Source organism: Pan paniscus, chromosome 2 (genome assembly GCF_029289425.2).
Source record: "Pan paniscus chromosome 2, NHGRI_mPanPan1-v2.0_pri, whole genome shotgun sequence".
Lineage (NCBI taxonomy): Eukaryota > Metazoa > Chordata > Mammalia > Primates > Hominidae > Pan > Pan paniscus.
The window spans coordinates 183971121-183981940 of NC_085926.1; the positions used below are offsets into that span (position 1 = coordinate 183971121).

Consider the following 10820-nt stretch of genomic DNA (forward strand, 5'->3'; position numbering starts at 1 on the left):
CAGTTTTAAATAAGCCTAACTGAATTAAAGGTAGACGAAAGCAGATTTTGTAAAACAGATGGCTCCTTTAAGTAAATGCGTACTGTAGGTCTTGGGTCCTTCAGAATACTGAGTCTAAGAATCTTTGAGGCTATCAAAACAGGAAGGATTTCACATCATTTAGCACCCTCCCAGCAGTAAGGTACTGGGCTAACTAACAAACACTTTGAAAGTAACACTGTAAAATCTGGAGTCAAAGAATCTCTCCTCCATGTTTTCCTCACGCTTTAGTCAGCATTCTTTTCTACCTTCAGAACTACTGATTCCTGAAAAGTATAAACCAATGGCCTTGTTTTCCCTCAAACCTCTTATTTTTAAAGTGCCCACTGTTTTCTTTCTTACCTTGCCAAACAAAAAGACTTTAGGATGATCCTTTTGAATAGAGGTGGCCCAAGCAAGAAAACATGGTGTTTTGCTACACCACACCTAGGACCAAAGACCAAAATGATGTACCCTCTCCAAAGGAAAGGCACTGCCTCTACTGTACTAAACTCACACATTAATAAAGAAATCCAGCTGAATAATCTCATGGTGAAACAGGATTAAGATCAATGTGTTTTAGGCTCAAGGGCTGTCATAACAGTTAATCCTATTTCCCCAGCCGTCTATTGCAATGTATTTATGAAAAGTCGATTTTATCAGTTAATTAGCTGGTCCTTAGGAAATTACTTGTACTTCCTCCAGTTGTTCCATTCTCTTTGAAATACAGATCTAAAAAGAACACTTCAAGGGGAAAATGGGGTCATTTGGATCTTAAAACAATTCTCTAGGCTGTATTTGGTATGGAGGCCATGATTTTGAAATAAGATTTTTATCATGCTCTCTACTCAGCATAAAATATCTTAGTTATTCAAGATGCTAACAGGTATATATTTACAATATCATAACTGAAATTAATAAGTGAGATTAAAAATCAGACCCAAAATGTATATTTAAAAAACTGCTATTTATATATGCTAAAATCTAGTAACACACTCTTTAAGTACCCAGTCAGTTCAGAAAAATGAATGGAACACATCACCTTACCCCGACTTTGAAACACTCTTGAGTTCCAATCTTATCCATGGCATAGTTAGTTCTATGAAAATGTGTAGTAAATATGTACATACATCTATGCACTGACCCAGATTCCCTGGTTTAGCAGCTCTATGTGTTAAGGTACACATTTAGCTACATACACACTTACATAGATATATACACATGCACAAACACTTTTTCATATATAGGAAATATGTACACAGTTTTATCTGTATACACATGAAAGGTGTCTTCTAGGAAACATGGCAGTTTTTTTTGTTTTTGTTTTTTAGAGATAGGGTCTTGCTCTGGTACCTAGGCTGGGGTACAGTGGTGTGATCACTACTCGCTTGAACTGTAACCTCGAACTCCTAGGCTCAAGAGATCCTCCCGACTTGGCCACCTAAAGCACTGAGGTTACAGGTGTGAACCTAAATATGTCAGTTTTTTATAATTTTTTTTCTTTTATAATTACTCTCTGTCTTCCAAATCCTAGATGGAAAAACTCAAAGCATGAAGGCATTGAGTAACTTTCTCAGGATCATAGAAGGAAAAGAAGTGAGTGCCGAAATGGACAGCCAGAGGTCTCCCAGATGCTTTCCTGAACACCATCTCTAGGTATCTGAAATAATGGAGACCCTGAATACACTTGAATATGCCACTACTCCCTGGCTCTGCAGCTTTGTGAGAACTTCTTTAAGAATATTATTTTATACATCTTCCTCTTACTTCACCTAAACCTTCCCATCTGCCCCCACTACTGGTCAGTCTCTCCAGCTATTTGGGAATAGCTGTGAAAGGAGGGGGCTGGGCAAGCTTGTCTCTACAAGGGACATCCAACTCAAGCAATCTGAGATCTTCAGAGTTACTTCTTAGGACCAAGGGACAATGAGGTCCACTGGTAGAATCCCTATGATCTATAGATTTCTATTCCCTTGAATTTGACCTTTCAGAGTCTCCATGCTTTACTGATATCTATATGTGTGAGGTAGAGGTGAAATCTGTACAGCTAGAAGTAAGCTGGGCATTTCTATAAGATATAAAAGCAATGGTTTCATTCACTCAAATCAGACTTAAGGATGTATCCCTATGGGCAGGAAACCCAATTCTAAGAAACTTACAAAATATAATCTCTTTAGAAGTTGAACTTTTAGTGTTTAGAGAAAAAAAAAAAGCCATAATCTTTAAAACTGACATTCCAAAATAAAAATATTACCTACATTTCTTAGTATTTCTCTTTCTTTCATGTATACAATAAATTTACACATATACAATGGAAAATTATCAAATCATTATTAATAGGAAAGTGTATTACCAGTGGCCACTGGTAAGAACATTTGTTACAGGCCGGGCACAGTGGCTCACGCCTGTAATTCCAGCACTCTGGGAGGCTAAGGTGGGCGGATCACCTGAGGTCAGGAGTTCAAGACCAGCCTGGCAAACATGGTGAAGCCCCATCTCTACTAAAAATACAAAAATTAGCCAGGCGTGGTGGCAGTTGCCTGTAATCCCAGCTACTCGGGAGGCTTAGGCAGGAGAATTGCTCGAACCCGGGAGGTGGACATCCCAGTAAGTGGGCCGAGATTGCGCCATTGCACTCTGGCCTTGGTGACAAGAGCAAAACTCTCTCTCAAAAAAAAAAAAAAAAAAAAAAAAAAAGGTTTGCTTTCCCCGGCAAATCTAAGTTTGGCTTATATTCATTGGTTAAGTGAGTCAAACCAACTTATAAGGTTTCATTAAATTTGAATGAGTTTTTTTCCCTCCCCTGAAAAAAATCACGAGCTCTTCCAGAAAATGACTGGAGTGAAGCTGGTCCTGAACTCGAGGCTGTGGAAAGTGCTCATGGAAAAGTAAGTGCATGCAGCCGGCTGTGGGCTCTGCCAGCTCCTCCTCATGCTTCTGGCTGTCGGTCTGAACTGCAGGCAAACAAACTTGCTTTTGCAAGAATGAATGGCTCAAAGATGTACCACCCACATTTGTGTTCTTGCCTTGCTTCTTAGGCAAGTTATTCTATTTGAATCTATCCCTTCTTGAAGCTCTACCTCAAGAAATAAAGTCAGAGGGAAAGAATCATTAGAAGACCTTTTCTAGGCTAGTCAACCATCTCTTTTATCCTTAAAAGACAGAAAGGCTCAAACTTAGGCAGTTAAAACAAAAAGTAAGCAAAGTAAAAAAAACATCATACTTGGTAAGCAGAAACATCTCCCAAATTACCTCCACTTGAGGTATGGAATTTTAATTAAAGAACTTAGCACATTCTATTTGCTGAGCAGAAATTATTTCTAAAGAGCCAAAACGCATTTATTGATTTCTTCACTTTAGCCTATTCCCACAGATAAATATCTCTCCAAATATAAATCCTGCTTGCTGACAAAGAACATACCCTTGCTTCAGCACATGCAATCAATTTGAATGCAGCCATCTCATCTCCCTTTTAACTCTTTTGGGTTACAGAGAAACAAACAAAAGTGTCATAAAAGCATTTCAAAGAACCTCTGCCAAGAAAGCCACCTCCCAAACAGACTGCAGTTTATGCTGCTCTGAGCAAGAACTGGAAAGGCTGGGCCAAATTGTCAACACAGAACAAAGTTGGATTACAAACCCTGTCTTTCATCTTGCAAACACACACACACACACACACACACACACACACACACACACACACTTGGGTTATCTTTATTTAGTCTTTCAGTGGCAAGCTTCCCAATCACTTGAAAGCAATCAAAGGGCAATAATTAACATGCATTTACTCTCCCATAGAACACATCCACAGCAAGCTGTGACAAAGCTAAGGTAACCATGCATGTGTGTGTTACAGTTTATTCCCTTTTACAGTTTCATGGCATTGTGCCTTGGACATGAGGCCTATCATTAAGGAATGTTTAGCTGCTACCTCTGCTCTTACATTTAAAAGATTTGGAATACCCAACTTTTTACTCAGAGAGAGACCTAAGATACTCTCTCTCCAGTGGCATTTTTACACACATACACCCACCTACCCAGAGATAAAACAAAGCTGGGAAGAATCTGTTGGTCCAAAATGAGAAATTGAGTCCTTGCATGGCTCAGGTGCTTGCTATTATAAACTATGACTAAGAGACATGAATTTCTCTATGATGCAACTCTCAAGAGAGGCAGCATTTTCTCCAGGCCTCTCTTAAACCTGCTCATTCGCCAGTGACTAATGCTCTCTAGAGCAGCCCTGTGCTGCTCAAATTTCATCAGCCAGCTTTGTCCTTCATAACTCCGCCTAGACCATAAAAGCTCCCAAACCTGTTGAGGACAGCCCCAAAAGATCAGTGCAAAGTAACCATGCCCCTGCCAGTGTTGAAAGCCATCTTTTGAGCTTCCCACTGCATTTTCTCTCTAGTAATGAGCACTTAGTGGCCATTTTAAGAAAAAGTTTCTCTTCTCTGAAGAGAAAAGCCACAGCAACTACATGAAAAGTAAGAGTAAATCAGGCCACTCTGTGACCACCCCTTGTCAGCTTAGGGGTAGAGACAAAATTGACAGCAAGTTGGATGAAGCCAAAGTTAACTGGAGTTTTCCATTAACTATTTTCTGCACCTTTAAGAAAAAGAGAAATATCAGGTTCATGATTCACATCAAGGACTTAATTTATAAAACAAACCCCAAAAAAGCCATAAAACAATGTGTGATTAATAGATGCTTGGCCTAACACCAAATATATTTTGTCAGTTAATTTATAATTTTGAGCTTAAAGCTTTGCAATATTCTTTTTTTTTTTTTTTTTGAGATGGAGTCTTGCTCTGTTGCCCAGGCTGGAGCTGTAGTGCAGTGATGCGATCTCAGCTCACTGCAACCTCTGCCTTCTGGATTTAAGTGATTCTCCTGCCTCAGCCTCCTGAGTAGCTTGGAGTACAGGCGCCCACCACCACACCTGGCTAATTTTTGTATTTTTAGTAGAGACAGGGTTTCACCATGTTGGCCAGGCTGGTCTTGAATGCCTGATCTCAAGTGATCCGCCTGCCTCAGCCTCCCAAAGCCCTGGGATTATAGGTGTGAGCCACTGTGCCCAGTCAGCTTTACAATATTCTTAAAGTAAAAAGAAATTTAGGATAAAATTATGTTCAGTAAATCTTACCTGCAATACAGTAGAAATACTTTAGAAATAATTTTATTAAGAAATAAAAGTTTTCAGGGTTAATTCTGAATTATTAGAAGAAACTAAATGCATACTACTGTCTAAATCTGGCCATAGCTGAAAAAAGCATATTCTAGACATGGATGATCTAAGACCAAACAATTTCAGAACAAATGTGCCATCACCAGAAAGGTACTTACAGTTATCAGACTGAAAATCTGGGACAAACTGTTCATCATCAGGAACTTGTGCTGGAAAATAGATTTTTATTTTAGACCTTTAAGTTTTATTAAAAAGCACAGTAAAATGTTTTATATGGAAAATAGGACATCCATGAAACTTGCCTTCAGCTAACCAAGCCTCTTGAAGTTGACTGAGATCCTGAAACAGCTCTGAAATTGAAAAAGAAGACCCCAGAATGAGGATATTTCTTTTGCTAGGGAGAAGACAGGGAAGAATCTACACGCTACTGTCACTGGGAGCAGGGAAGCCACAACATAGTCAGGGAAAGCTTTACTACCTTCAGAATCGTGAGCCAGATCTGTGTCCAAAAACTTCCTCTTTCTGTCAATCACAGGCCGCCCTCTACATTCCTCAGATCGAGATTTCTGAAAGAGGCCAACAGAAAGTGAAGGCTCAAGTGTAGTAAAGAGGTCCACAGGGGGAAGACTCATATTGGAGAGGGAGGACAAAACAAACCAAAAGCCACATAAACTTACCCCTGGGACCATAAAAGGGACTTGCTGATCATAAAACCCATCCATGGTGCTTTCAGCGTCTCTAATACCACTTTGAGAGGTTTCAGCATTGAGTAATTTCTGGGGGAAAAGGGATCCTCCTGTAATATGAATTTGGGAGATTTTAACTAAGAGGGGGGAAAAAAGATATGAAACAATTTTAGACTGCCTTTTTTTTAAGGGCCTGTGCAAAATTATTACCCTTCTGTGAAGTACTTAAAACCTACTCAAGGTGCAAGCTTTACAGACCAATGCCGGGCTTGATTAATGGTATCAGAGGTACACGATGTACTCCGTGCCAAATCCATTTACCCAGTCATCATTTTTTCTTTCTTATTTAAATCATTAAAATTACAGATTTGCTACTGTCTGTCCTCTACCAAAACAAAAATAAATAAATAAAATAAAATAAAAGGGTGATTTCAAGATTCTCTCATATACTCCAGGGCATTTGTAGTAGGTTTTTTAAAAAAGAGATAATTTAATTTTTGACAGTACAGTGTCAGGAAGCAGAGAAACTGGGTTTAAGTATTCCAAATTATTGGCAATTAAAGATCTGACATACATGGTGTTTCTAAAAGCATTTTGTAGGTCACTGTTAAAACACTATATACAGTTCCTGGAATAAATTGATCAGAGGTATACTTATCCTCACACACAACTCTTTATTTAAAAGAGGACTAAACAGATGTAGCATCTGTAATGTCACAAATATCTCCCTGGTTACTTACAGAGATATTTGTGACATCTCCAACTTCTAAAAGAATAAAATGTCTATGAAAAGTAATGGATTAAAAAAACTAATTCCATTGCATGTGGTACAATGCATCTCTACCAAAGGTCTTTTAAAACTTAGGCTGTTTCTTATAGCGGAATCATTTTTTTCTAGACATACCCCCCCCCACCCCCAGATGAAACTCATTTCAGGACTGGTAAGTGTTGAGTCTGGGGAAAAAGGGTGGGGTTAGAAGGGAGAAAACTTCTCCTAACGTGAGTGGAATAAAGTAACAATTTTAGGGAGGTACCATCTTCCTAAACACTTTTATTCTCCAAATAAAAACACCGTTAAGTCAACAAAAGGTGGAAAAACATTAATTTCACTCACTCCAGCTCTAAACAATTCAAAATGCTTAAAGGTCAACTTCTTTTGTGTAACATATACACAATTTTAAACAGGAAACTTTTCCCCCGGTGAGCAATTCCATCCAATTTGTTTTTCACACTGTGTGTAGCATATCAAATTTTTCATAAGTGGGCAGGATACAAGGACACCCTTCACAGCCAGCATCCTCCGCAGCACTTTGGCCCAAGGAATCAGATATTTTCAAAGTCAAAGGAAAGAGAGGAGCAAAATAGCACACAGTTCATAACTTCCTAGAAAAACACTCGCGCCAGCCTGCCTGCGTGCCCCGTCCAAACACCACAAGAAATGTTCAGAATAACGCCTCTCTCAAATGCCACCAAACCGTATACAAAATCTGAGAAACCTCAGCAGTGAGTTGAGGGGCATGAAAGAGAGTGCTCTGTCGCTTAGGAAAATCTGTCAGATGAAATGATGGCCTTAGACATTTTGTGAATGTGTTAGGAGGAAGGGGACAACCAGTAGAAGACGGGAGGGGGAGATATTTTTCAGTCTCATGATGAAATACTTCACCCGGAAGAGCAAAAAAAAATTCTAAAAAATTAAAAGAAATAAACTGCCATAAACGAACGGAAAAGAGGCATTCCAGGGTTAGAAAAATTGTATTCCAAGTATAATTTTTTTAAAAGCCTGAAGGAAAGGCTCGAGTTCATCCAGGAGTTTAAACCACTTCCTTTGCCCCCCCACCACCCGCGCCCCGGGCGCCCCCAGGAAAACTTTAGCACAGCGCAGCGGCGCGATCCAGGCCCCTCCCCTGTGGCGCGCAGCGGGCCCGGTTTTATGAATGGGAGAGCGAGCCGCGGCCGCCACATCAGGTAGAGGCTGTAACTGGATCTCTAGCGCTGGGCCCCATTCACAAAACAAGACACACTTCCACCCAATTCTCAGCCTTCCCCATTCATGAAAACTCCTTCGGCTGCGCCCCCGCCCCCATTTCCAACGCACGCCCAGCCTCCGACGCAGGCCCCTCACCCCAGCGTTTTAGGAAGAAAGCTCAATGCTTCATTCACAAAAAGGGAAGAAAAAAAAAAAAAAGCCGCAGGGAGCAGCGAGCCAACGAAAGAAACCCGCTTCATTCATAAAGTCACCCACATTCATAAAAACGAGGTGCGGCGCCCGGCGCTACCAACCGCTTCCAATCCCCCCACCCCCAACATCTCTCCCTGGCACCCCCTCCTCGACCAGGAGTTCGGTTCCCCCCCCGAGTTTTCTCCACCCTCTGAAAATGCGGCCGGAACCCTAATCCGCTGCGAGGCTCCAGCATCTTTCGGTGCTGTCCCCTCCACACCCGTGTTATCCCCACCATCCCCAGGCCGCTGTTCCGGTGCGCCCCGATTTTCTCGAGTCGCCGCACAGCCCGACGCCCTCAGCCTGCTGGGTGGGAGCAGGGCGACTGGATGTCCACTTTCCACCACCTGAAACTTGCAAGGCCTGCGTAAGTTCCTGGTCGACCCCCGCCCCCGCAGGCTGCACTTGCCTGTGTCATTTACCTCCTCCCAGTGCTCTGGGGGGCAGCGCCTCTCAGACATTCCCCTCAAACTGCTTCCCGCCCCCTCCTCCCAACTGCGGAGCTCCGCCAAGCGTCTCTTCTCGCGAGCCTCCAAGTCCCCTCGGGGCTCTCGAATCTCCAGAGACTGAAAGCCTCGCAACTCCGCGATCCCCCATCCACTCGGGAGCCCCCGCACTCGCGCTCGGCGCGCCTCCCCCACGACGTGTGGAAAGCCGCTCTCCCCGCGCTCCGGAACCGTTAGCCGCACCCGCCCGACGCCTCCCAGGAACCAAACCGGACCGGGCCGCGGGGGGAGGGGGCGGTCAACCCGGGGGGGTCACCCCAGCTACTGCACCCCGACTTTGAAGATTCTGAATCAGCCCGTGAACTCTAGCCGGCTGGGCCTGTCGGACCAGTGGCCGGACGCCCCTTCCGATCTCCCCCCTGCCCCCGCAAAGCCCCCTCACCTGAGGCGGCCGCTCTCCTCCCCTTGCAGCGGCCCCGGCGGCGCAGGCGCGCTCACGCACGCGCGCACCGGGCCTGGGCGCCTGGGCGAAAGGCTGGGCCGAACCGCTCCGAAGACGGTGAACCGCTCCGCGCACCAGCGGCTGGACTCTGCGCCGCAGCTGCCAACCAGGCTGGAGCGCTGGCCCGGCCCCCCGCAGCTCGCTGCTCCGCCCGCCGCCATTGGCCCGCGGCCCTAGCCCAGCCTTGTTCCCATTGGCCAGAGGCCGTTCCCGCGGCTGTCCATCACCTCTTGTTTACCCTGTCTGCGGGCAAATCCAACCAAGCCGCCCCATCAACTCCGGCCCCCATTGGCCAGCAGTGCATCTCTCTCCACCCCCTCAGGGGTCTGTTTTACATAATTTATGCACCGGGGGCCATTGGCCAATCAGCACAGGCTTGTTTATATAATGAATGTAAGGACGTTTTTCATTCATAAAAAACGCGACCTGAGGGGGAAGCTTAGCTGAGTCAGTGAAGCACTTAAAGGCGCCGAGGCCAGGAGGAGCCGCCGTTACTTCCCTTCTCGCCGCTGTCCCGACTTTTCACCGAGGCACGACTCTTCCCCCTTACCCACTCACCCCCACTTCTCCATCCAGCAAAGCCCCGACCAGAATTGGGTCTCTTGGCGCCAGACGTTCGCAGCTGCAGCACCAAGCAAAGTTATCATTTTAGAATTCAGGGGAGAGGAATTCATCATTCCACACAAACTCGCTGACCGACCTGGGCGTTTAGCCCACAGAAACACAGAAAACGGAAACCGAGCCCTCTAATCTTAGTTACCTTTAAGAGAGGCCTTAATTTCTTTTAACCAGGTTTCCAGTGGGAAGAATAAGCAGCATCTGCTTTTAAAATCTCAGCTCTCAAACAGATTTTAGTTACTATTTTGTACTGGCAAGGCCTAAGGCCCAACCAAATCCCGTTTTCTCTTTAACTGCGGCTCGTAACCTCCGCCAGAGTGGGTTCCGTAGTCGAGGTGAGACCGGGTTCGGGCTCAAAGAAATCCTCTCCGGGGACAGCAGCAGCCAGTCCACCGACCTGGAAACCTAAATCCCTCCGAAACGGGCACGCAGACTCAGACTTTTTGCCTCCCTCCCCGGGCTGCTTGTTTTCCATTTAAGTATTGAATGCAAGATGGTGTATTTGCGAATTAGATCCCGTGCAGCTGGGAACGACGAGAAGCGGCTCTGCTTGCCAAACGATAGGGCACTAACTGCAATTGCTGAGATTCTTAACAGGGTGTTCCAGGAAACAAATAAACAAACAATCCTCTCCCCTCTCCGCCCCCTTACCCCCTCCTGTGAAGGCCGTGGGGCAGCTCTATCTTCTCCCCGGGGATGCTGGGGGCCTGTGACGGAGCTCTGTTCTCGTCCTGCTGGAGTGCCCTGCCATTCACGCCGCGTGCCAGCGGTGGGGAGGAAAGATGCTAAGTGACAGGAGAAAGCCCCTAGCAATGGGGGTCCCAGGGTGGCCAACTCTGGGGCAGTTCCTGCCCCTGCCACCCCCACACTTAAGTCAAAAGTTGCCTACCTTCTTTCCTATCTCCACTTGTGTCTCTTAAACAGAGCGGACACTTGGTCTGTCGTTTATAGCCCTTGAAATGTTGGCGTGTCCCTAAGCAACCTGCAGCACCCGTGTTGAGTCCTGGGCTCAGCACTGACCAGGCACGCTGGAGCTGTTGACTTTGGAAGACTGAAATGGGCATGAGTTGATGGATGGAAAGTGCTCTGAACATATAACAAGCAGTTCCTTGAGATCTAGTTTCCTGGTAGAACATTTTGCTTCCGA

The 10820-nt window shown here is 44.9% G+C and overlaps 1 protein-coding gene across 1 annotated transcript in view; it reads right to left on the reverse strand.

Moving 5' to 3' along the window:
* ETV5 (ETS variant transcription factor 5) overlaps positions 1–9230 on the reverse strand; it is a 63298-nt gene extending 54068 nt beyond the window's left edge. Inside the window, exons 1-5 of the mRNA XM_003806618.5 lie at positions 8996–9230; positions 5881–5999; positions 5682–5769; positions 5506–5553; positions 5362–5412 (exon numbers count right to left, since the gene is read on the reverse strand). Coding sequence (XP_003806666.1) covers positions 5362–5412; positions 5506–5553; positions 5682–5769; positions 5881–5925 — 232 coding nt within the window. The 5' untranslated portion in view covers positions 5926–5999; positions 8996–9230. The remainder of the gene's footprint in view (positions 1–5361; positions 5413–5505; positions 5554–5681; positions 5770–5880; positions 6000–8995) is intronic.
* Positions 9231–10820: the final 1590 nt, after the last annotated feature.